The sequence below is a fragment of the Cetorhinus maximus genome, chromosome 3, assembly GCF_964194155.1.
Source record: "Cetorhinus maximus chromosome 3, sCetMax3.hap1.1, whole genome shotgun sequence".
Taxonomy (NCBI): Eukaryota; Metazoa; Chordata; class Chondrichthyes; order Lamniformes; family Cetorhinidae; genus Cetorhinus; species Cetorhinus maximus.
In genome coordinates, this window is record NC_135881.1 from 119,890,983 (window position 1) to 119,918,719 (window position 27,737).

At 44.0% G+C, this 27,737-nt stretch overlaps 1 protein-coding gene across 2 annotated transcripts in view; it reads left to right on the forward strand.

The window, feature by feature from the left end:
- The window catches only part of itgb8 (integrin, beta 8), a 117,566-nt gene that overhangs the window by 30,268 nt on the left and 59,561 nt on the right, over positions 1-27,737 (forward strand). For both annotated transcript variants that reach the window (XM_078538863.1, XM_078538862.1), the window contains exons 7-8: positions 8,326-8,421; positions 8,925-9,014. In XM_078538863.1, coding sequence (XP_078394989.1) covers positions 8,326-8,421; positions 8,925-9,014 — 186 coding nt within the window. The remainder of the gene's footprint in view (positions 1-8,325; positions 8,422-8,924; positions 9,015-27,737) is intronic.

A 27,737-nucleotide genomic window follows, 5' to 3' on the forward strand; every position in this document is an offset into this window, starting at 1 on the left:
GCTTGATAGCACTGTTGATGACCCCTTCTATCACTTTATTGATGATGGAGAATAGACTGATGGGGTAGTAAATGGCCAGGTTGGATTCATCCTGCTTTTTGTGTACAGCAGATACCTGGGAAATTTTCCTCATTGCCGGGTAGGTGTCAGTGTTGAAGCTGTACTGAAGCTGCTTGGCTAGGGCCGTGGCAAGTTCTGGAGCACAAGTCTTCAGTACAATTGTCGGAATATTGTCAGGGCCCATGGACTTGCGGTATCCAGTGTCGTTAGCCGTTTCTTGCTATCATGTGGAGTGAATAGAATTGGCTGAAGATGTGATGCTGGGTACCTCCGGAGAGGGCCAAGATGGATCATGCACTAAGCACTTCTGGCTGAAGATTGTTGCAATTGCTTCAGCCTTGTCTTTTGCACTGATATGCAGGGCCCCCCCATCATTGAGGATGGGGATATTTATAGAGCCTCCTCCTCCAGTGAGTTGTTTAATCATTCACCATCATTAACAACTGGATGTGGCAGGACTGCAGAGCTTGGATCCGATCTGTTGGTTGTGGAATCGCTTAGCTCTGTCTGTCACTTGCTGCTTCTACTGTTTGGTACACAAGTAGTCCTGTGATGTACGTTGACACCTCATTTTTATGTATGCCTGATATTGCTCCTGGCTTGCCCCCCCTGCACTCTTCAATGAACCAGTGTTGCTCCCCTAGCTTAGTAGTAATGGTAGAGTGGGGGATATGCCGTGCCAGGAGGTTACAGATTGTGGTTGAATACATTTCTGCTGCTGCTGCTGATGGCCCACAGCACCTCATGGTTGCCCAGCCTTGAGTTGCTAGACCTGTTCAAAATCTATCCCATTTAGCATGGTGGTAGTGCTGGACAACACAGTGGAGGGTATCCTTAAGGTGAAGGCAGAACTTAGTCTCCACAATGACTGTGCGGTGGTCATTCCTACTGAGACTGTCATGGACATATGTGTCTGCGACAGGCAGGTTGGTGAGGATGAGGTCAAGTATGTTTTCTCCTCTTGTTGGTTTCCTCACCACCTGCTGCAGACCCAGTCTAGCAGCTATGCCCTTTAGGACTCGACCAGCTCGGTCTGTTGTGGTGCTACCGAGCCATTCTTGGTGATGGATGTTGAAGTCCCCCACCCAGAGTACATTCTGTGCCCTTGCCACCCTCAATGCTTCCTCCAAGTTGTGTTCAACAAGGAGGAGCACTGATTCATAAGCTGAGGGAGGTGGGGTGCAGGGCAGAGGTTTCCTTACCCATGTTTGGCCTGGTGTCATGAGACGTCATGGGGTCTGGAATCGACGTTGAGGACTCCCAGGAAACTCCCTCCTGACTGTATACCACTGTGTTGCCACCTGTGTTGGGTCTCCCAGGGATGATGATGGTGGTGTCTGGGACATTATCTGTAAGGTATGATTTCATGAGTATGACAATGTCAGGCATTTGCTTGACTAGTCTGTGAGACAGTTCTTCCAATCTTGGCACTAGCTCCCAGATGTTCGTAAGGAGGACTTTGCAGCGTCGACAGGGCTGTGTTTGCTGTTTCGGTGCCTAGGTTGATGCTGGGTGGTCCATCCAGTTTCGTTCCTTTTAGACATCTGAGTGGTTTGATGCAACTGAGTTGCTTGCTCAGCCATTTAAGAGTCAACCCATTTATTAGTGAATCAGACGGGTTTTTTTTTAATGACAATCAACAATGGTTTCATTGTGATCATCAGACCTTTACTTCCAGATTTTTATTGGATTCAAATTTTACCATCTGCGCTGGTGGGTTTTGAACCCATGTCCCCAGGGCATTACCCTGGGTCTCTGGATTACTAGTCCAGTGACAATACATGGGGAGGCAGTGGCATAGCGTTAATTGGATTGGGTGCTGGGGAAGACAGTAGATTTGGAAAAGAGAGAAAAAAATAAAGTTAAACCTAGGAAGGCAGCTGAAGTAGTTGTCTTCATAGCTTACTTTTCCACCTAGCTTTGTATTATCAGCATTCTTGAGTCCATTACTCTAGGTCCCTTCATCCAAGCCATGAACATAGACACTGTAACTCATGCCGCTGACTAGAAAGGCATCAGAAACAGCTGCGCGTGCGCACTCATTCCCCATTGCAGCCACCGGTGCAGGCACAACTGATCCTGCTGTCTTTCTGTCAATGGCAGGAGCATCAGTGTGACGCAAATCCCAATTCCTGTGAGAGCCCGGCTTGCTCATTTAATAGTTAATTGGGGCTCTTAATCGCAGAGTCATTGTGTCACACCCTATGTTGGGCGGTGATTTTTTGATTTAATATTTTTAATTTCTTCTTTATTTATTTATTTTTCATTCAAAACATTGAAAAATTGTGGTGGATGAAGGCCCTTGTCGCAGATACAAGAATTACGAGTGAACACGGACTGTACGGGAGAGCCCAGCTACCAAATAATACATTCATTTTTAGAAAAGTTTTTTTATGGCATCTGCAAAAGACCGATTAAAAGAATAGTATCCCAGTGTATTTCTGATGAGAATTTCAATAATGACTGGCAAATGAACAGAACATTTTGGGGAACAGTTAATCCTAACTTAACTCCGTTTTATTTTACCACCTATTACCAGGTTTAGGTTTGTTTCTCAGCTCTTAATTTAGGATGTCTGCCTGAGTGCAAATGATAAAATGAGTTATAAGTCACCAGCTGCACTTAAAAGCATCTTTCACTTTCTGCAACTGACACTGCGTCTTGCACATGTGCAGGAAGTATTCCCCCTAGTGTTGCAGCACAAATAAATTCAGCCGAGCAAATAAATTGCATCTACCGGCTCCCCTTTGTCCACATTGCTACTTACATCCTCAAAACATGTCATTAGATTTGTTAAACACTATTTCCCCTTGATAAAACCAGGTTAACTGTACCTAATCATATTATGGTTTTTTAAGTGCATCGTTATCACTTCTATAATAATGGATTCCAGAATTTTCCTGATGACTGATGTCAGACAAGCTAGCCTGTAGTTCCCTATTTTCACTCCTGTTTTTGAATAGTGGTGTTCCATTTACTATTTTGCAGTCCAATGGGACCATCCCAGAATTGAAGGAATTTAGTGCATCCGCTATCCCTGCAGCCACCTCTTTCAGAACCCGAGGATGTAGGCCATCAAGTCTAAGAATTCGTCAGCCTTCTGCCCCTTTAATTTGTTTAATGCTATTTCTTGATGAATATTCATTAGATTAAGTTCCTCACTCTCATTAGACTATTGGTTCCCCACACCATCTCCCCCCCAAACTATTTCTGGTAAGTTTTATTTTTGTGTGTCTTCTACTGTTAAGGCAAAAAGGACAGAATTATGTGCATTTAAAAAAAATAATCACAGACCGGAAACATTTCAACCCCACACCGGCTATCAGGCTGCTTGCCTGGAAGATCTTCCTGGAGGTGGCCAATTAAGGGGCTGCTTTCGGGTCCACTGATGTTGGGAGTGTTCTTGAGGCTGCAGTCCCAATCAGAGTACCTGTACCTTTGGAAGGACAGCAGCCCCACTGGCAGAGGTGGGTGTTGCTGCTGCAGGAGGGGATCACCAGGAGCTATGTGCCATATGAATGCATTCAATTTAATAAAGTAACATGGGCAAATTCCCCCCCCAGGATGACTGGCGATCATATCATATGAAAGACTAATGGCTGTGGCTCCATTGTGGGGGTGAGCGTAGGAGGCCTCACAGGCCCTTCAGGCCAGCCACTAGCAAGCCACCTTTGGGAACTTGCTAGGCTTGGCCCTCAGTAGGGGCCCGTCCATCGCTGGGAAGGTCCCAATCAGCCAAAAAATGGGTAGTTAGTTGTGAAGATTGGTTACTTGCCACTGCCAGGTGGGGAACCTCTGATGATGATGACCCACCTCCGGGAAGATCGCCTCAAAGGGGGAACACACCGGCCCACAGACCCAATGCCAAGTTTTGTGAATTTCTTTCCAGTCCCGCAGTCAAGCCTGCCCCCACGGGACCTGGAAGACTCCATCCAACATATTTGGTTAACATTCCTGCCATTTCCTTATTCGCATTTTAATTTCTCTTATCTCAGTCTGTAAGGGACCCATGTTCATTTTAAAGTACTCTTATCCTCTATCTGTGGTTTCAGAAAAAGGGCTTGGTGTTGTATATGCAAATATGTGGTTTATAGAATAGGTTCTAAAAAGAAGTTGAAATTGCATTGTCTAGACCATAATTTGAAAAGCTACAGTCTCTTACTTCTTCTGGGTTAGATACAATATTGACCAGTGACACGAACATTCTTCATGAATCTCTGAATATCAGCTGAATGAGCTTTTTGAACTTAATCTTCAGCATACAATTAAATTGGCTTAGAACAGTGGTCTGTGGTACTTGATCGTCTTCAGATTGATTATATCACCTCTATGACAGGAGTACTTAAACTGTTCTACAATGTAGTACATTTATTTGCCCATTTTCTCTCCCATCCTGACCATGTTAATTCCTTGTTGTGCTTGTACCACAGGTACTCATTGTCATCTAAAATGTTGTTCAAGTGGTCACTAAGCATGTGTAAGACTGGTTATTTGACAGAGGGAATAATATGGCCGAGCCCTGTCCTATCCTGAATCAACATCTACCCAGTCCAAAATTAAGATTAGGAACTCTGGCTGTTTTCTCTCCCCAAACAAAGAGCACAGAGGCTAGTTGTAGTTCTTCTGCAACACTGGCAAATCAGCACAGATCAGGGATCAAGTGGAAAATCTTCCATGCCTTTGTGGCTCAATATTTATTTGTAATCTGCAGAATCATTGAGCTTCAAATGTTTCTCGGTTTTACATTCAAATTATTATCAGTCTTGTTTTCAAAAAGAATAACACAAAAATGAATAAAACTACCATAACGCCTGTAAGTCCTGAAAGCCATTTGTTTTAAGTGTGGAGTCTGCCTTAGATGGTGTCTTGGATATAGCAATGATGCTTACTTTTATTAGCAGTCTGATCACCTTACATTTGGGGATATGGCTGCAGTGCCAAATGTTCCAGCCATATGATTGTGTAAACTGGGGTGTAGCAATACCTTTGTGGTCAGAACCGGACACTGTGCCTTTCACAAGTAATGTCATGTGCACTTCTCCAATATTTTCCCAGCTTTGGTGAGAAGAGGAGGGTTTGCAGAGTTCCTTGCTGGTCTCTCATTTTTTCCCAATTCTGTATTTTACTTCGTGAAATGCTCATACTCCTAGCGGCGAGAGAATGCACTCATAACTACGATGCAGAAATGGTCCCTAGGCATCTTAGAGTTCTGAAAAAGTGTAGAAATAAATGTAATCAATGCTTTGTTTCACCTTGATCAGACTATTTCTAGCCTCTGTGAAGATTGCACTGTCAAGAAAGTTCACAGCGTGTTAACTTATGGGTTTAACACAAAATGGATTTCTTACTTACAAAACAGGTTATTTACTAGCTATTGATTGATCCCTTAACAGTTTCTTCCCAACATTAAATCTCGCAAAAGATATTCCTTACACCAACACCAAATCTACAGTATTGATTCAGACATTGCCACAAAGGCTGACTCACTGATTGGATATCCTGAGTGAGAGGCAGGGAATTTCAAGTCAGGATATTGGAGTCCACGCCATCAGATATCCTGTTCATTTAAATTAACAGATAGAACCATAGAACACTACAGCACAGAAAACAGGCCATTCGGCCCTTCTAGTCTGTGCCGAAATATTATTCCGCTAGTCCCATTGACCTGCACCTAGTCCATAACCCTCCAGACCTCTCCCATCCATGTATCTATCTAATTTATTCTTAAAACTTAAGAGTGAGCCCGCATTTACCACGTCAGATGGTAGCTCGTTCCACACTCTCACCACTCTCTGAGTGAAGAAGTTCCCCCTAAACCTTTCCCCTTTCACCCTAAAGCCATGTCCTCTCGTGTTTATTTCTCCTAATCTAAGTGGAAAGAGCCTACTCGCATTTACTCTGTCTAAACCCCTCACAATTTTGTAAACTTCTATCAAATCTCCCCTCATTCTTCTACGCTCCAAGGAATAAAGTCCTAACCTGTTTAATCTTTCCCTGTAACTCAACTCCTTAAGACCCAGCAACATCCTAGTGAATCTTCTCTGCACTCTCTCAATCTTACTGATATCCTTCCTGTAGTTAGGCGACCAGAACTGCACACAATACTCCAAAGTTGTCCTCACCAATGTCTTATACAACATCACAATAACATCCCAACTCCTATACTCAATACTTTGATTTATGAAGGCCAGTATGCCAAAAGCTTTCTTTACAACCTTGTCTACCTGTGACGCCACTTTCAGGGAATTATGTATCTGAACTCCCAGATCCCTTTGTTCCTCCGCACTCCTCAGTGCCCTACCGTTTACTGTGTATGTCCTACCTTGGTTTGACCTTCCAAAATGTAACACCTCACACTTTTCCGCATTAAATTCATCTGCAATTTTCTGGCCCATTTTTCCAGTTGATCCAGATCGCTCTGCAAACTTTGAAAGCCTTCCTCGCTGTCCACAACGCCTCCAATCTTAGTGTCATCAGCAAACTTGCTGATCCAATTCACCACATTATCATCCAAATCATTGATATAGACAACAAACAACAATGGTCCCAGTACAGATCCCTGAGGCACACCACTAGTCACAGACCTCCAGTCTGAGAACCAATCATCCACTACCACTCTCTGTCTTCTCAGCCAATTTCGAATCCAGTTTACAACCTCTCCATGGATACCAAGTGTCTGAACCTTCTGAACTAACCTCCCATGTGGGACCTTGTAAAAGGCCTTACTAAAGTCCATGTAGACAACATCCACAGCCTTTCCTTCATCTACTTTCTTGGTAACCTTCTTGAAAAACTCTACAAGGTTCGTTAAACACGACCTACCACGCACAAAGCCATGCTGACTATCCTTAATCAGCCCTTGGCTGTCCAAATAATTATATATCTGATCTCTCAGAACACCTTCCAATAATTTACCTACTACTGATGTCAGGCTCACTGGCCTGTAATTACCTGGTTTACTTTTGGAGCCTTTTTTAAACAACGGAACAACATGAGCTATCCTCCAATCCTCCGGCACCTCACCTGTGGCTAAGGACATTTTAAATATTTCTGCCAGGGCCCCTGCAATTTCTACACTAGTCTCCCTCAAGGTCCGAGGGAATATCATGTCAGGCCTGGGGGATTTATCTACCTTTATTCACAGGAGTTGATTTTAACCATGGGGCTGGTGAGCAGTTATAAATCGAGGGGATTTCTTCTCTGTTCATATCTTGACCCTGTCCTGGGCTTTGCAAGTGGATGAGGTGCTTGCCTGAAGCAGGCAGGGGGCTTGTGAAACCCAGGGTCCTGTTGCGTAATAGAATTTTGATTGCAATTTAACTAGAGCCTGAGTGGGAAGACACTATACCTTACCTGCCAGGCTGAAGCAGCTCTACAGATGGTATGCGTACAGAAGAGGCCATCCAAGGTAAATATAAAACTTTCCACTGTGGAACCTGGAGGAGCAAGAGTGCTCCTCTGGGCCCTACAAGGAATGTCACAACCTCCCATGCCATAGCCTTACCCATTGCACCCGCTCCTCCCACTTCCCTTCTACGAGACCACCTTAAAACTCCCCACAAATGACCAGCTCCCTGGCGAGCCTAACCTAGTGGCAAGTGGCTTCTGGCTGCCCAAACATCCCTGTTTATCCCCCCCGGGCAGGCAGATTGCTGGCAACATGGACATGGAACGCTAACATATCCAGGGCCTCAAACCTAAGCACTTGCCAGGCCCAAAATATGCTTGGGGCTAAAATCAATTGTGTTTCTGCAATTTGTTTACCTGAACAGTCTGTTAATGTTAGGCCTGGAGTCAGCCCTACAACCCCTTTTATAATATGTTATTGTATCAGGAGTAATGCACACAAATGCATTCATCTATTTCATAATGTTGACTGGAATGATGATCTTTCATTTTTCTCTGCACTTTCTATGTCAGCTGGTTGGAAGCACTTTTCCAGCTAGCAGTTGGTCCTTGGATTTTGCCGATCTCTAGATTTCACTGATGCAGGTCTGAACACAAGTCATTGCAGCAGTTCAAAACTAAGATCACAGACAAACTGTTGTGTTCACTATTTGCAGATTCATATTCATTAAATAATGCCTATTTGTAAAATGACATGGATTTAGAACTAATGTTAAACACACAAATTGCTTACTGAATTTTCCAGGACAATCTTACTGTTATGCTAATAGTTTACTGTTATGTTAATGGTTCTGAATGAACCCCTCTCTGTTACTCTGCAGTGTAATGTGTGTATGCTTGTGTCTTGGCTTTGAACAGGAGCATCCATCTGTGGGTCTGCTGGTGGATAAGCTGCTGGAAAATAGCATCCATGTCATTTTTGCAGTTCAGGGATCGTGCATCAGCTGGTACAAGGTAAGATCTATGGTGTCAATATTGAACTGAATGAGAAACAGAGCTAAGCTTTCTGGGAAAGGTGAATTTGGTTGCACACGATTAATTTATATTTAATTACATCTCCGAAATGTTCTTAAAATCTAATCATAATTCAAGTTTCTGCTAACGTTAATTGAAAGTCAATTCCAGCTAATTGAAAGTAAATTCCAATGCTTGATAAAAACTGTTGCATTAAGGTGCAGATTACCTTTGACGAATCAGATTATTTATGAGATGATGTTCTAATGCTATAGTTGCTTTCGAGGTATCTGTTGTGTTTTACATATAATCAAGCAAACAATAACTTTCACTTGCATAGATTGGATTTGAACCAACACAAGAATTGATATTGCTTCCAAGGCTTAAATTTGCAGTTTGAGAAGTTTTTCGGAGATGATTATTTATTTCCATAATAATTGCTCTTTCTAAGTAGACTTGTAAAAAAGTTTAATTCCAAAATTATCTCTTTTATTTTCTTAAAGGATCTTCTTCCATTGATGCCAGGTGCAGTTGCAAGGCAGCTAAATGCAGAACTATCCAATCTCTCTGAACTAGTGGAAGGTGCCTACAAGGTATAGTGCTTTTTTTATTGTCCCTTTTATTAGGCATCTATATTCATAGTTCAGTCATTCAGTGAATGATTAAACATTTCACCTGTCACATTCAGGGTCAGGGGTTGATGCAGCTAAAGAAACAGTTATGTTTAGCTGTTGTCTGATTCATGTACGAGAATCATTTTAACCATTTCTAACAAAACTTCATTCAGTGAAGATGACATTATCTACAGCAAAAAATTACTTGTAAGCTACTTCTTGATTTTGTTAATGGCTATTTACACCAACGTAAAATTTATATAACTTGTTAAAATTTCACTTTGTTATAAAAATCACACTTCAATATATCTAAATAGTTGTGAATACTCAATAGCCTAGTCCTTATACCTATGCTGTTTTTGTGATGTTGATGTTCACTGTGAGAAAGAATTACAGTAATAACAAAGAACATTGGTAAAGTTGTTATGCATCAAAGTTCAGGTATATATGGTGTTTGCCAACTCACAGATTAAAATAAGCACTATATCAAAACCGAGACTTACTTTTATGTTGATGTCAAAAATTTGATGAAGCATGATTGGGTTGACTTGACAGTAGTCAAAGAGTAACAGCATACTCAATAAAAAGGTGCAGGTTATAATAAAATTGAATTATTCTGTATTCAGAATTATCAAAGTATTTTACTCCTTTTCCCATGTACGTAAAATTTTAATTTATTTTCCGTACTCTTTATCACTGAGCATGTTCATTCTTTTGGAATGTGTGTCTTCAAGTTGGCAAATAAAACTGTACAAAGAAGTTAATCTCTAACTCGTTAATTTATTGAACTTTGACTGCCTTTGACTGGGTAGAGAGTTGTTGGATAAGCAAAAGCTTTTTTTTCCTTCTAACCTCACTTTTTTAATAAGGTGTGCTGCTCCTCTTGGATGAATAGATTTTTAAAGTATTTTGATCTGTCACCTGAACTGCTGGAGTTGGAAAATTGGTGAATTGAGTTTGGCTAATTTATTTTGAGATTTTCAAAAGATACACACAAAGGACAAAATGTAATTTTATGACTGTTAGCAGTACAAAGCAAATATTTTTGTGCACATTCTGATTATTTGACCATGCAGTTGGGAAGTAGGTGAGGCTACCCATCGGCAGCTCAGGCTTCTGGCCCTGATATTTACAGGGAGGGAGCAGGGGCACGTGTTTACGGGTGGGAGAAAAACCAGAAATGCTGGGATCATGGACCCCATTATTATGTATTTACTCCTTTTTTTCACCCAGCAGCTGGCCAGATTGACCGGCTATGGGAGGGAAGGCTGGTGGTAGAAGGTCGTAGCCAGGGACCACTGGAGATCAGAGATAGCCCCAGAACCATTGTGTGTTGGTGGGAGGGTGGAAGTTGGATGGGCAATCAGGGAATGCAGGAGGGGACCAGGCTGATCGCAGCAGAAGATTTGCTTGAGGGAGAACGGGAAAGCACACCTGCTCCTTGTGGCCAACAAGTTGTGCTCTAAATAACATTTAAATTTTGCATCCATCTGCTCTGATATCCTGAGCCCTGGAAAACCCAGCTGGCCAATGTTAAATTCAAATGACTACTAACATCTGAGGTATGTACCGTCATCAACATATTGTAATGACCGACCTGCTTCTCTGGAGCGGGTTATTCAGATGCCATAATATCAGCTGCGTTTAAACCAGATGTATGTGTGTTTACAGCAGATTGGGGTCAGGTTTCAGTTCAACACGCAGCCCATTGGCTGGGGCCAGAGGTTATGGGTGTCATATTTCCCCCAATAGGAAAATCAGGCACAATATAAATTGGGCTGCTGATTTGTTACTGCCTATTTCTGTGCTGCTGACACAGACCAATTTCTCTCCCTTGTCACCTAAAGACACTGGCCAGGACTTTCCATGCCCGCCGGCATCAGGTGTGTTCGGTGGTTTGAGCGGACAATATGGCAAGAAGGCCAAAAATCAGTTTCACAACATCGTGAAACCAGTTTGCGATCGTCCGCTCTGCCTGCCAATAGTGGGCTGCATTCCCTGCCATCAGGAACCTCATTGCAATACATCAGCATATCGCAATAAGGCCAACCCGCCGGAATCAACCCCACCCCGCTCGATCGTCTGACCACGTCGGTGGGAAAACACGCTTACGTGTTTCACAACAGCATATATAAGGCGTGCGCTTGGCGGGCTGCACTTTGCTTGGGACTTCAAGGTTTCTTTGTCTACCTTGCTTCGTTCAGCACTCTGTCATCAGCGCCAGGCTTCACAGACAGCACCACATCACCTTTAATGAGGCTCACGGGTAGGTCTCTACCTACCAGATCAGCCATATGTGGGTGGGTTTTCAATGGTACAGGGCAAGTCTTGCTTGGGGAAGGGGGAGAAGTGGCCTCAGGCAAGGGAAGAGGCTGCAGAACGAGGGCTGTACTGGGGAAGGAGGGTATCCCAGGGTGTGTGTGGGGGCACACATTGATCTGTGCAAGTGGCCTCAAAATGGTGAGGGCTGAGGAGGCAGTTTCCAGAGGAGATGAGGCCAGATGGACACGTGAGGGCATGTGTGTGAGAATGGGTGGTGATGTCCCTTGAGTTGGCAGTAAGCGAGATGCCAGTGAATGTGTGATGGGCTTGAGTGTGTGAGTTTAGAGTGATGAGATGTTGCCATACCCTGGCTGCACGGATGAGATCATTCATGCTCTATCTGCAGTGGATGTCCAATGTGTGCAACATTGGCACTGATCACCATTGCCATTGCCTACTAAGCCGGAGTAGTAATGTAACTACCTGTCCTGCGACCAGAGTGGGCATAGAGGACGTCACAGTGGGCCTCCATGGCATCCAAAAGGCGCTCCAGAGCTGCAGTCATCTTGCCTTTCGGGACCATGCCTTCTTTGCTGCAGTCCTCGGCTGGAAGCACTGAGCTTGGCTATACTTTAAATATGGTGCCTGGCGTGATGAAGCAGTGAGCTGACGGCATGACAGGCGATTCGGAGCCCACCTGCCAGCGTGTATCCCAGGAATGTATGATGAATGCGGCAGGTTTGGAATGATATGGCGTGAAAAGCCGCCATTGTGGCCAGCGGTTAAAATGTTGTTTTACACACCCTCTACCGCACTTAGTACAAATCTGGGACGCTTCCATCCACTGACTCTTGTTGGGTACAGCAGATCTACTGGCTCTTGTCCTCCCCTGTATCTTGCACAAGTGGCCATTCTTCATTCTAGAGCCAGACTTGTTTTGAATTTGCCCACTTCATACCAGGATTTTTTTGCCATAATTATGTCATTATAATTGTCACTGGGCAGGATTTCTGACTGCCCAGTATTATTCTCTGGTGTATGGTCAGGTCATGGTGACCTATAAATGCTAGCAGTTAAATAACCACCCTTTTATCTTGACAGGGAAGAGAGGCATTTAGTTGTCCCAGTAAACCATTCCAGTACAATATAACGCTGAGGACAGTTCCCTGACCACAGGAAAGACTTGGTTGTAGTTTCAGTGCTGAGTGCAATCCCAAAGTCTCTGGATTCCATGGGACTGGGTCATTCACAGATTTAACATATGCTCACTGCATATTTTCCACAAGCACAAGGACCTCCTAGCTATTTGGCAGGGCACTCAGAGTGCAGCAATTTTGAAAAGATCGTTGCATTTAAAGGAAGAAGAGTGTTTTTGAGTGTTGTACTGCTGTGTCTCATTAAAGCCATGTGTTACTAGTTGGTTGACTCCCTTGTTTTCTTTTGTAACTTCCTACTCCCTACTATACAACTTACTATGTCTCATTTACTTTGTTTCATCTGCAAATTTGGATGTACTACTCTCCATTCCTTCATCCAAGTCATTAATATATATGGTAAAAGTTAAGGCCCAGTACAGATCCCTGGGGAACACCACTTGTCACATCCCACCAAAATGATTACGTTCCTGTTATCTCTACGATAAAAGCAAAATACTGCGGATGCTGGAAATCTAGAAGAAAAACAAAAATACCTGGGAAAACTCAGCAGGTCTGACAGCATCTTCGGAAAGGGATACAGTTGACGTTTCGAGTCCGTATGACCCTACATCAGAACTAAAAAATATAGAAATGAGATGAAATATAAGCTGGTAGAGGGGGTTGGGACAGGTAGAGCTCGATAGGGGGCCAGTGATAGGTGGAGGCCAAGAAGAGATTGCCAAAGATGTCATAGACAAAAGGACAAAGGGGTGTTGACGGTGATGTTATCTCTGCCCTCTGTTACCTACTTCCCAGCTAGTTAGAAACAATGTTACGTACAATTCTGCACACGCCATATTTTAGTAACACATGAAAACAAATGAGGAAAAGGCTTTCTGGATTGATGAAGAGCACGAGTCCAGGGGTGACGAAAGGTGCAGGTAGTGTTGAGGAGGACCAGCAGCAAGCTGCGCTGTTCTTGTGGGGCCACACAAACTACTGTTGCTTTTCCTGGGGCAGCAAAGATTCTCCTAAAACAATTTCTTTGTCTTTTGAGGAGCAGCCACCAGTGGTTCCTTTTAAGCTGGTTGCCACCTGTAGGACTGGATTCTACCTGTTTGTACCTGAAAGTTCCAAGTAGTTGGCCCCTTGTCCATTTACAGATTTGGCTGGCAGTGACATCAGGCAGACTTTGGGTTTCAATCGGGCGTACTAAATCCTGCTCAGCCACCATCCCCATCCTTGCTGACCCACATTGCCTCTTTCTCCCCAGTGCATAAAATTTAATATCCTCCATGGCCTATCCTCACCCTTACTCTGCAGCCTTATTTTCAAGGGGAGATGATGGAGTAGTGGTGATGTCACTGGACTAGTGACCCAGAGGCCCAGGTGAATTTTCTGGGGACATGGGTTCAAATCACACCATGGCAGCTGGTGGAATTTAAGTTCAATAATTTTTTAAAATCTGGAATTGAAACGCTAGTCTCAGTAATGATGACCATGAAACCATCCTCAATTGTTGTAAAAACCCATCTGGTTCACAAATGTACTTTAGGGAAGGAAATCTGCTGTCCTCACCTAGTCTGGCCTACATGTGACTCTAGATACACAACATTTTTAAAAATCATCCGCGGGATGTGAGATTTGCTGGCCAGTCCAGCATTTATTGCCCATCCTTAATTGCCCTTGAGCTGCCTTCTTGAACTGCTGCAGTCCATGTGGTGTAGGTACACCCTCAATGCTGTTAGGGAGAGAGTTCCAGGATTTTGGCCCAGCAACAGTGAAGGAATGGCGATATATTTCTAAGTCAGAAATGGTGAGTGGCTTGGAGGGGAAATTCCAGGTGGTGATGGTCCCATGTATCTGCTGCTCTTATCCTTCTAGATGGTAGTGGTCATAGGTTTGGAAAGTGCTGCCTATATGGAGCCTTGGTGAGTTTCTGCAGTGCATCTGGTAGATGGTACACACCGCTGCCACTGTGCGTCGGTGGTGGAGGGAGTGAATGTTTGTGGATGTGGTGCCTATCAAGTGGGCTGCTTTGTCCTGGATGGTGCCAAGCTTCTTGAGTGTTATGGGAGCTGCACTCATCAGGCAAGTGGAGAGTATTCCATCACACTCCTGACTTCTACCTTGTAGATGGTAGACAGGCTTTGGGGAGTCAGGAGGTGAGTTTCTCGCCACAGGATTCCTAGCCTCTGACATGCTCTTGGAACCATAGTATTTATATGGCTAATCCAGTTCGGTTTCCGGTCAATGGTAATCCCTCAGGATGTTGATAGTAGGAGACTCAGTGATGATAATGCCATTGAACATCATTGAACATCTCTTGTTGGAGATGGTCATTACCTGGCACTTGTGTGGTGTGAATATTACTTGCTATTTGTCAGCCCAAGTCTGGATATTGTCCAGGACTTGCTGCATTTGGACATGGGCTGCTTCAATATCTGAGGAGTTGTAAATGGTGCTGATCATTGTGCAATCATCAGCGAACATCCCCACTTCGGACCTTCTGGTGGAAGGAAGGTCATTGATGAAGCTGCTGAAGATGGTTGGGCTTAGGACAATGTGGTTGACTCTTAACTGCCCTCTGCAGTGGCCTAGCAAGCCACTCATTTCAAGGGTAATTGGGGATGGGCAACAAATGCTGACTTAGGCAGCGTCACCCAAATCCCATGAAAGAATAAAGGGGCAAAAACAATCCCTTGCACTTCAGTGGCACTGTGGGTCTGACCTGCCTTTGGGCAGAGAACTGAAGAAGAAAAAGAGCATCTTTAACATCAAGAAGGTCATTACAGAGAGTTGGAAATTACTGAAGTATCTCATCTTACTTCATCTTCGCCAGCACCACACAGGAACAGCCTTCAGCTGCCATTGCTTGACTCTGTGGAACTCCTTTCCATAAATTGCTCATATTGCCATTTTGCTCTCCATTTTTGAAAAACCATTCAATGCCCCTTTTTTTTTTTAAAACCTTGCTTTCAGTCTCCTCTTCCAGAGCTCATAGCTCAGCAATTTCCCACCCTCGATCATGCACTTTGGGACCTCTTTCTATGTTAAAGGTAGTGTTCTTCAGTTCTCTGCCCCAAGGCAGGTCAGACTCACAGCGCCACAACTTCCACCATGGGTAGGGCAAGGAGGTAGCTCCCGAATTCATCCCAGCTGGAACGGAAATTGAACCTCGTGCTGTTGGCACCAATCTGATCTGCAAGGTCTGTCCAGCCAACTGAGCCCACCAGTCCTCCAAGGAGTGTCTTTTACATGCATGAGCTATGAATTGTGTTAGTAGAGGATCCAGTTTCTTTCCATCGCATGGCTGACCAGGAATCTGTCCCGCTCTTACCGCCTGCCATTGGTGTATGTTGGAAACATTTGCAGGTTGATACTCAGCCTGTTTGGCCGTGTTATGAACACACCTCCCTTGGTCATCACTTCCTGGAGTGGGACTTGAACATGGAGCTTCTGGCTCAGAGACAGGCACACTACCCACTGTGCCAGAAAACCTCCGCACCATTAAAGTTGTTACATAAATGCAATTTTTGGTTGGTGTTGTTTGTTTCAAAGAAGTTGAACTTCGGATATGTTGTGAAATGATTGGCAAGGAGGGTAGTGATGGTGGTCTTGGACTCGAAGCTGGGTGCCAAGTGCACAGGGAAAAAGGGATGATTTAATTAGCATTGTTCCTCTGGAAGATCAAGTGACAAGCGCCAAGGTGGGCATGGAAAAGTATGCCAAGGTTAAAGCTGAAAGAAGCTACGGATCTATTCAGGAGGTACTCAAGTCTGGGATAGCATCAGATTAGTAGATTAACAAGAGTGCAGAAAAATGTAGGTTGGGAGTTGAAGGGCCAGATTTTCACTACAGAGACGGATAGCTCAAGACAGGAAATTTTCTGACTTGGCAGATCTGCCTCAGTTTAAAGGGCCCCATTGGACCCAATTTTCGCTCTGGGAAGGCAGGGAAAAGATAGAATCGGGTTCGCTGATGCTGGAAACAGATTGTAGGTGACCACAGGTGCGGGCAAATGTCGAGGCGGGTTGGTTAGAAGGCCTGCTTTGATTCTCTGGGATTTTGTCGGAGTTGTTTTAGGCACTATTAAGTCCTCACACCCCCTCACTTGCCAGGCACCCCCATTCCCCTCATACCCCCATGCCAGATCCATGCCAACTCATATTCCCCATTTGCTCTCCATACCCCCCATTCCCCCTCATAACCCTGTGCCACATCCGTAGCTACTCACCCAGTATGCACCATGGGCAGAACTTAGGAGCCATGTTGAGATGAAAAAAATAAGCTTCTAATAATCTAATATAGCTCTCACTCATACACACTTGATAGTGGAAAAAAGCTCTCATTCAAGAAACCCATTCAATGCTTTTAAATCTCAAGTGGTTAATCTCTTATAAAAACAAACTTGGATTCACACCCCACATCAAAAACACCAGATCGTTTAATAGCCTCTTCAAACTGAAGTCCCTGCTGAGATAATTGCGGTATTTGAAACTCAGTCAAACATTCATGATGACATAATATAAGCCCTTGGGGAAAGGACAACAAAGACATTTCACAACCTTACGGTAATTTTTTTTACTAACCTGCACTAGATAGCCTGTCAATCAAAGCAGTCCAGCAGAGAGTTTTAACTCTAAACATGAAAAGAAACAGGCTGAAGCTGTCAGTGAGAGTAGGGGATTAGAAAAAAAAAACTCTTAGAATAGTGGCCTTGAGTTCCATGTACAAACCATAACTAGGCCTAACCATTGATTGAGACTGGAGATAGCGATCAAAGCCTAGAGATTAGCTGGCTGGTTGGAAAGCAGAGCTGCCTGAATAGCAGGATGAAATGCTGATTGGTGACCAGGGACCTGACCTTTACTGGTGGTTAAATTCCTTTAGTTTCATTTCCCTCTTCGTAGCCTTGGTGCCTTTTTTTTGTTTGCTGTTTCTTTAATGCTGTCTTATTCCTGTGTTCTCTGAATATATCCTGACCCTGCTGCTCTTTGGGGCTTTGTAACACCTTGTTTCCATTTCTACTACTAACATTAAGGATTCCAACTGAAAGGCTGGGCTGGTTGAGAATCGAGACAGCAAATTGGGCTCAAATCTGAGTTGCATGCTGAAACTCTTTCGAGTTATCAACAGTCACAGATTGCAACTCTTTCGAGTACAATCACAGTTCTTGGTTTCCGGGAGTGGGACATGAACCCACAACCCTCTGATTCAAAGGCGAGGGTGCTATGAACTGAGCCACAGCTGACACCTCCCCAGCCTGGACTGGCTGGAGGCCAATATGCATTGGGACTAGACTCAAGTATGTACAGATGTTTGCTGATTTTTAATTGGGCAGTGCAGAGCATTGGGTCACTGATGATTAGGTGACTTCTATTTGGCTACAGCAAATATCTTCATTAATATTTTCCATGTCAGGTATCTATGACTAATTCAGGAGGTCTGTATGAGGAATGCCAATTGAGCCAGCTTAGTTTATTTATCTGGAATAAACCTGCAGTGGCCCCATCGCAACATCCAGCTGCATCTTCAATCACTGCAAATTTTATGCTTCCTGCACCCAGAAACCCATTCTGAGTAGCGATCAATCATTGCATGAAGAAGAATTTCTTGGCATTAACCCTAAAATTGCTTCTTGTCAGTTTGAACCTTTGGGCCTGAATTTTCCCGTCGGCAATTTGGGGGTGGGGCACACTTGCTGACGGGAAAATGACGTGGGATGACGTTGGGAGGAAGCCCCGACGTCATCCCGGTCCATTTAAATATTGAGGAAGGCGGGCGGACAGCGAAATCAGCTGTCCGCCCACCGACCTGTCAATGGCCAATTAAGGCCATTGAAAGGATAATTAAGGTAGTTAAATGCCCTGCCCGTCCAACCTTAAGGTTGGCGGGCAGGCCAGGAGCCCCAGCGGGCTTCTGATAATACATGAAACCTCATCCACTGGCGGGATGAGGTTTCATGTCTGTTTTTAAAAACTTTAATAAAGCTTATGTGCTTCTTATTAACATGTCCCATCTCATGTGACATTGTCACATGAGGGGGACATGTTAATAATTTTCTATTTTTCTATTTTTAAAGTTTTTTGCACTGTTAGTAATCTCCTTGGGGCAGCACTTAGTTTCAGGGAACAGTGCGCTCTTTGACCTGTTCTCCTGTGTCAGTTATACCTTGTTCCCCCAAAATGTAATCAAATTATGCTAATTAAATTTGAGTTATTGCATTGATAATGCAAAATTTTGCAAAATTGTACTTCCAAAAGCAAGTCTTATTAGGAATTTAGATGTGCAGAAAATTATGCAATGTACATGCACAAATACCTGATCCGTGTTTCCTGTAGCTAAGGCTCTATGCCAGGATTCATCTAATTGGCCATACAATGCAAGCTCATATAATTTGCCATACAATGTCCACAATTCCTCTATAGTCATGAGCCACGTACATTAGTGTGTGGATGGAATGTTTGCACATCATAACACATTATACTGCACATTTTTGGTACTGTAAGGACATCGAGTAATTCTGCTGTTCTATTTTTAGCATTCTGGTTTACTGTGTAATCTTTTAACAAAACACTAAACTATTTATCAACAACAATTTGCAGCATAAGGGTACGAAAACATTCAGAGACATAGGGCTGGATTTTATGCTGAGGGTGCGCTCCCTACACCCCTGCGTAAATATCCGGGGCGAACTTGCCTCCACTTAGCTTGCTCACCTCCGCTTTAATTTTACGGGCGATGGCCCTTTAATTAGTATGAAGCAGGACTTCCAGGAGGAAACTCTTTCGAGTTACCAACAGTCACAGATTGCAACTTCTTTCGAGTACAATCACAGTTCTTGGTTTCCAGGAGTGGGACATGAACCCACAACCCTCTGATTCAAAGGCGAGGGTGCTATGGACTGAGCAGGAAGTCCCAGCTCTTAGAGCTGCTGGCTAATTGGAAGCTGGTAGCTCTGCACTCCTGCAGTACCAAGCATGAGCAGTGGCCACAGCTGGTGCTGCAGGTGGGGTGGGAAGTGGTGTTCAGTGATGGACCCCGACACTGGAGATAAGTCCAAAATCTCCCCAGGACCAGGCTGACAGGCCCCAAAGAGGAGGAGCGGGTTCACATTCGATCGGGTGGTGGAGGGAGGATGGGAGGATGGCTGTGGGGAGGCAAAAGCTTGGGCACTGAGGCAAAGAACAATGGAAAGTGAAAAGGGAAGTGGGTCTAGGAAGATTATTTCAGAGCTTGTAGCCCAGTTAGCTGAAGGCACATTTACCAATGGTTGGACCAAGGTGGGATGATGCACGGAAGCTGCGATCACAGAAATGAAGAGAGACAAGAGAGTCTAGTGAGAGGCGGGTGTTTTGCGCAAAGTGGAGGAGGCTGACTGAGGCCCTGGACGAGTTCTGGTCTGGTGGACAAGAGGAGGAGGGAAGCAGCTGAAGGAATGGTGACGATGAAGTCAATGAATTCTTTGTGCTTGTTGTTAAAGATGAGAGGGAGATTTAGCAGATAATTGCTAGTGTAGAATAAAGCTGAGGATTATCCTTGCTCTTCAGTGTAATGGATAGTTTTGCCAAAGGAGACTGAGACCTAATAAAACTTGATATATTCCTGGCAGCACGTGTAATGGGTAGCGAAGCATGTTGTGTACCAAAGAAAGGATGTTGACCTCTCTAATTCTAGAATTTGTTGAACAGAAGACAAATCAGAAATCCAGGTTCTTGGTGATGGTTTTTTTTAGCACTTTTATTTCATTGTAGGCATTTCTTACCTCAGTAATTGTGAGAAATGTAAATTGGTCACCTGGTTGGTATGAGAAAAAAAAGTAGTAGGGATAAAGTTGCCTGGACTATCAGAGTTGTTCATTTCCTATTTTAATCCAAATAATTTTGGAAATACAGTACTTGGGTTTAACAACCGATTTCTAATTTCATGATCAATAGCTGGGATTTTTTGGCCCCACTGTGGCGGGTTCCCCTGCAGCAGAATTGGCAAGCTGTTCAACTCCCTGTTGACTTCGGCGAGACCAGAAGATCCTGCCGGTGGGAGGGGCCGGAAAATCTCGCCCAGTGTCTTTTTTATTCCAAATGTCTCAAAAGTACTCTAATTTTTTTAAAAAAAACCTTCCTCCTGAGTCCACAAAAAATCACGACTCTATTATCCTCCGAGCTGAAAATCTGACCCTGTACACAATAAAATACATCTAATACCAACTGCCCAACTCATTAAGCAACTGAATAGCAGGGACTGAGGTCTTTTCATTTGAGGACTGTTATGAAATTGCAGAAGCGAATGAAGAAAACAATATGGCTTATGTTTACATTGATGGGATCTTTCCAATTACACAGGAATGAAATAATTGGCAGTACACATACAGATTTCTTCTGCAAGTTTACTGGAAAAAAATTGCCTTCCAAAATTTTGAAAATCTGGTTCATGTCTCCTCTATCAGTAAGATCTGCAGTCAAAACCCTGTGTCCTGAAAGCTTTAAAAACATGCTGAAAATCCATTGGAAAAAAAAACAACAAATGGAGGAAATTGAACCAAAAAAAATAGAAATTGTCAATTTCAGCCTGACTTATTTGGCAGCAGTCTCACTTCTGAACTGGAATATTGAGGGCTCAAACAGCACTCTCGGGTGGACTTAAATTGTTGGTTAGGGTGATGACCATGCAAGAGTGAGATAGGCGTTCAGCCTGAAGTCTGTCCTGGTGGAGCTGCTGTCAGTCTGGAGCTCCTACCTAGGGTGTCAACAAATCACGTGGTGGGAGGCAATGATGCAGGTAAGCTTTTTGGGCGATGGGATGGGGATGGGAGGTGGTGGAGGTGTGCAGGGGAAAGCACTCCTGCTCCTCCATGCCCACAAGATCCCCTTAGCCGCTGACTCCAGCCCTTCCTTCTGCAGCAGGGTTTCCTGATCCCTGGAAAACCAGATCTGCAACAATTAAATCTAAATTCTCAGACATGCAGCTGAATAGCATACTTAAATTACTGAAATTACTGACCTGCTTCTTGAGAGAAGGCTGCCCTGGAACACATCCTGATTAAACTGAAAGCTTGCAGCGGGTGTGGGTTGAATTTCCAAACTTTTCGGACGGGCTGCAGCTCAATGCACGGTTACGGTGTGGTGTTCAAATTTCCCCATAGAATTTCATTGCTGTCTGGGCCCATCTTACGGGGTGAAGTGAAGGAGCTTAGTTAGTTGCAATATGCCTTTTCCATTTAACACCTTAAGCTTTTCTTTCTGAAATATTGGGCTGGATTTAATGCAGTCCGTCACAGCAGGAAATATGGCAGCCTGGTCCACTTATTGCAGGAGGTGCCCCACTTCAGTCTCCTGGTGACGGCAAAACCTTCCCCCATTAAGCCAGAAAGCAGAAGGGGCTGCTACAGGATTCCCAGCCACTGCCAGCGGGATGTCAATTAGGCTCATTTTAATGAGCCAATTGACACCCATAACCCCTGAGCCCACCACAATTTAGTGGTGGCTCAGGGATTAAATGAAAGCCGCACAGCTTTCCCACACCCTTGGAAGGAGGCCCAGCAAACCCTGTTGGATTTACCAGTGGCCTCCCGGGAGTCCCTCTGTAACTGATCGAGAGACCCAGCATTGGAAAGGAGGTGTGCACTGAAAGCAAACCACTTGCCTTTGACACCCTGCACCCCTCCTCCTCTGGGACCCCCACCCCGTGGTCACCATCCTGCCTTCATTCAACTTTGGTCTAGGGTCCAGCGATGATCCTGACCTCTGATGGGTGCATTGCCACCAGCCGCCATCACTCCCGCTGGCACCGACAACAGTGAGCAGCTGCCAACCTGTAATTGACTGGAAGCTCTCGGCGGACAGGAATTCTTTAGCCAGGGATTTCAATCACGCAGAAGGCTGGATGGTGGGCACTTACACGCTTGAAGGGCATTTGATTTCATTGGGCCTTCCACCAGTTCTCATTTGGTGATCTGAAATTTATGCCCAGTCATTATCTACTTAGTGGCATCATTTTCAACATGTGCATCAGATCTCCTCTTAAGTTTCCTTGTTGTAATTGCAAGAGGTTAGTTCATGCTGTACCTCTATGTTTCAACATTCTTGAATGATAGGTGGAATGGAACACCCATGAAAATTCTAACCCTACGTCTCTATATAAAATCAGTGAATCTGCAAATACATTTGAAGGATCATTATTTAATTTTCTGTTTTTGAGCTTTGTTGTGTGCAATTCATTGTCCTATTTATCAAGACAACAATGACTTCCCTTGAAAATTCATTAATTAGTTGCAAAGTACTGAATTATATTTTGGGAAGGTGATAAGTTACAATGCCAGGATCTTTTTTTCCATCTGTTTGGACAACTGAGAAAGTGTATCCTTCCTGCGTAATTTACAATGTAGAATTGTTTAACAAATATGATCATACAAATTTCAGCTAGAAGCATGAAGTAGAAAGAACTTGTCTAAGAAATAGGAAGAATAATTGCTGCTGGTATTTTTTAAAAGCTCAATCCGCTGATACCAAATTCCTCTCTGCATTATTTTAACACAGCTTTTGATCCACTTGTTTTAAACAACTGCATTTTAACAGTGCCAATATTAATTTGGTGTAAGTGCACTAAAGAATAATGTAAGAACAATGCCATTCCTAATATTTATTTTGAGCTCAGGAGAAATATCACTTTCTGAATGGGAAGGCATGGGGCAGAATTTTGCTGTCGACGAGCAGAGGGCGGGGCCTGCTCGCCGACGCGGAATGACATTAGGCAGAACCCCTGACGTCATCCCGCCCCATTTAAATTTTCAGGAAGGCGGGGGCGCAGCAAAATCAGCTGCGGGCCCGCCGACCTGTCAATGGCCAATTGAGGCCATTGACAGGTTCATTTAAACAATTAAAGGACCTGCCTGTCCAACTTTAAGGTTGGCGGGCAGGCCAGGAGCCCCAGCGGCAAATAGAGAAAACATGAAACCTCATCCACCGGCAAGATGAGGTTTCATGTAGGGTTTAAAAAAGTTTAATAAAGTTATAGTGTAAATTATGAACATGTCCCATCTCATGTGACATTGTCACATGAGGGGGACATGTTAGGGAATTTTTTTTTCCCCAGTTTTTAATCTTTTTCAAAGTATCAGCGATCTCCCTGAGGCTGCACTTTGGCTCAGGGAGATGAATGCGCTCTTTTGTGCGCATGCGTGAAAGAGCGCACTCTCGCTTTTGGGGAATCCCCCCCCGCCGCCCGCACAAGAAGCGCATAGCGCTTCCTGACGGATGTCACGCTGGGCAGGCCTTAATTGGCCCGCCCGCGTAAAATGGCGGCGGGGCCCGCCTCTCCGGCGGAGCTGCCCGCCGGAGATTGGGTCGGGCCCACCCACCCGACAGGCAGAAAATTCTGCCCATGGGAGTCGAAATCCAATCTTTGAGTGTAAGACAGGTACAATGATGACAAACTTACCAGTGAGTCAGGCTGTACCAAATTTGTTCAATTCAGCAAGGATTTTTTTTGTCAGGTCATTCTGGTGCCCATTTGATATGAGGATCCTATGCCCATTACCATTTCCATTCTGGAAATTGTTGGAAAGTAGTCAAAGTTTGCGTTTTCATAGGCTCCAACTACTTTTTACATCTTTACAGTCACCTAACCATTTCAGACCTTGGAATCAGCCTGCAGGTAAGTTGTTTTTAGCAAGTACAGCTGTAGCTGGAAGCTGTGCTTTCCCAACCACATCCCTGCTGATTGCCTCCCATCCCTGCACATGGCTGTGTACCTCAGCCAGATCCAGGCAGGCTAAAATATGATTGAACCCACAGCTTGTCATAGTCATATGGTGCTGAGGCCTGAGGACAAATTTAGGATGGCCCTTGGTCCTCTCTGTTCTTGTATGGTTCGAATGCAGGTGGAACAGGTCACGCCCGTTTCAGCAGCTAATTAATCTGGCTTCCATTGATTTTTTTTATTTTCACCACACCTGAGATTATTTATATCCCATCAATTATTCAGCTGTTTTTAACAGAATATTTTATTAATCTTTGGCAGCAAATAATGCTGCTTTCCCTTTTTTTGGGGTATACACACAAAATTCTTTATTTACATTACATGCCAAGATCTTTGTGACAATGGGCACTGGGAATATAATGGGTAAAATTCTGACAAACTTTGATGTGCATGAATCTGATATTTAGCTAAACTGGAGAAATATATATGTTAGCAAAATGCCAAATGAGGCCCACACTCCCACCCCAGTTGTTAAAAAGTGAGTGGAATTTCAGAAAAAGACACTTCTTCCTCTCCTTTCGTCAATCATAGAATAATGTAGCACAGAAGGTGACCATTCAGCCTATTGCGCCTCTTTGGAAGAGCTATTCAATTATTTCCACATTGGCCTGGAAGATTTTCCAACTTAAGCCTTTATTCAATTCTCTTTTGAAGATTGCTATTGAATCTGCTCCCACCATCTTCTCAGGCAGTACATTCCAGATAATAACAACTCGTGCAAAAATGTTTTATTTTTTCATGCTGCCTTCAGTTCTTTTGCCAGTTACCTTAAATCTGTGACTTCACTTTACTGATCTTTTTGCCATTGGAGACAATTTCTCATTATTTAATCTATCAAAACTGCATGATTTTGAACACTTGAATTAAATTTCCTCTTAACCTTCTCTCCCCTGAAGAGAACAACCTGTTTCTCCCGCCTTTCCACGTAACTGAATCCCTCATTCCTTATGCCATTCATGTAAACCTCTTCTTCACCCTTTCTAAGGCCTTGCCGTTTTTCTGGATGCTCATAATTGCACACTAAATTCCAACTGGGATCTATTCAATACTTTATAAAAGCTCAGCATTAACTTATTTGATTTTATACTCCATGCCGCTATTAAGGCCAAGCAACCATATGGTTTTTTTTAAACTTGTTCTGCCACCTTTAAAGATTTGTGTACATATCTGCCCCAGTGTCTCTGTTCCTGCACCTACTTAGTCTTGCTATAAGAGCTTTGGTGAGACAATACCTGGAGTCTGTGTGCAGTTTTGATCTCTGTATTTAAATAAGGATATACTTACATTGGAAGCAGTACAGCAAAGTTTTACCAGGACAAGAGGACTGCCCTATGATGAGTGAATGAGTAAATTGGGCCTATACTCCCTAGAGTTTAGAAGAATGAGAGGTGACCCCATTGAAACATACAAGGTTTTGAAGGAAATTCACAGGGCAGACACTGAGCAGTTGTTTCTGCTGGCTGGAGAATCCAGAACATGGGGGCACAGTCTCAGGATAAGGGGTTGATCATTTTGGACTGCATTAAGGAGAAATTTCTTCACTAAGTGGGTTGTGAATCTTTTGATTCTACCCTAGAGGGTTGTGAATGCTCCATCGTTGACTATATGTAAGGCTGAGATAGACCATTTTTGGTGTCTCAGGTAATCAAGGGGCTTGGGGAGCAGGTGGGAAAGTGAAGTTGAAGCCCAAGATCAGCCATGATCATATGAAATGGCGAAGCAGGCTCGATGGGTCTTATGGTCTATTCCTGCCCTATCTCTTGTGTTCTTGTGTAAATGATTGTACCATTCAGCTTATATTGCATCTCTTAATTCTTTCTATCAAAATTAACTTAAATGTTAAATTTTATCTGTCAAGTGTCTGTCCACTCATGTGAGAGTCTGGTGAAGCTACAACACAGGACTGCATGCACGCTAAACAGCAGAAGCAGCATGCTGTGGTCAGAGCTAACTAATCCCACACCCAACAGATCAGATCAAAGCTCTGCAATACTGTAGTGTAAGAGTGTGGGCAGAATAAGGGTTACTGTGGGACTGGAGAACAGTACTGCCCACGGTACGATATAAAGTCACATGATAATACACTGTGTGCACTGGAGTCTGGAAGGAGCCAGCATGAAGACAGCATCCATGCATGGTAGTATCTTGGGGTTGCATATAGTTATGGGTTACCGATTAAACGGTTTATGTTCAGCCATACGAGCCTCCAGATCTCTTACTGAGACACCAAATAACCTTAAAACATGTACTTGCGCAGCCATTCATGAATGATGAATTTAAACAGCTAATTGGGGGAGGAAACTCCCTGAATATCTCCATCATCAACAATGCAGAGCCCAGCATCTGAGTGCATTACACAAAGCTGATGTGTTTGCAACCATCTTCAGTAAAATGCGCTGAGTAGATCATCCATATCAGCCTCCTCCTGAGGTACCCATCATCACAAATGCCAGTATTCAGCCAAATTGGTTCAATCCATATTCCATCAAGAAATGGTTGAGTGAACTCAATACAGCAATGTTTATGGACACTGACAAGATCCCAGGTGTAATGCTGAAGACTCATGCTCCAGAACTAGTCATGCTTCTTGGCTGAGTAGTGGATAGTGTAGAGGATAGCCATAATCTCCAAAACGATATAAATGGGTTGGTGGAGTGGGCGGTAAAGTGGCAGATGTATTTTAACATAGAGAAGTGTGAGGTCACACATTTAGGGAGGTCAAACAGTTACAGGGATTACACAATGGACAGAATTTTGCCCTTGGATGGCGGGCTGGCCCCACCAGCTTCGCAGAGGGTGGGCAGCCGATCCCCGTCACTGAAACGCGGCCCGCCGCCATTTTAAGTGGGTGGGCCAATTAAGGCCCGCCCAGCGGCATCCCCGACGGGAAGCACTATGCGCTTCCTGTTCCGGGGGATGGAATCCCCATCTGTCAAAGTGCGCGCGAAAGAGCACACTTCTCCCTGAGGCAAAGTCCTGTCTCAGGGAGAATACTGACAGGAGTAAAAACTTTAAAATTAGAAACATTAAAAAATTATTAATATGTCCTCCTCATGTGACAATGTCACACGAGATGGGACATGTTAATAAAGAACACATAAACTTTATTATTTTTGTACACAACGGACATGAAACTTCATCCCGCCAGTGGATGAAGTTTCATCAATAATCAGAAGCCCGCTGAGGCTCCTGGCCTGCCCGCCAGCCTTAAGGTTGGCTGGGCAGGTCTTTAAGTACTTTAACTAGCCTGTCAATGGCCTCAATTGGCCATTGACAGGTCAGCGGGCGGACAGCTGATTTCGCTATCTGCCCGCCTTCCTAAAAATTTAAATGGCCCAAGATGACGTCGGGGATTCCTCCCGATGTCATCCCGCGTCATTTTCCCCTCGGCGACCGGGCCCCGCCCCCAAATCGCCGAGGGGAAAATCCTGGCCAATAAATGGGAATATACTAAGAGGGGTAGATGAAGTGAGAGATCTTGGCGTACAAGTACACAGGTCCCTGAAGGCAGCAGTTCAAGTAGACAAGGTTGTAAAGAAGGCAT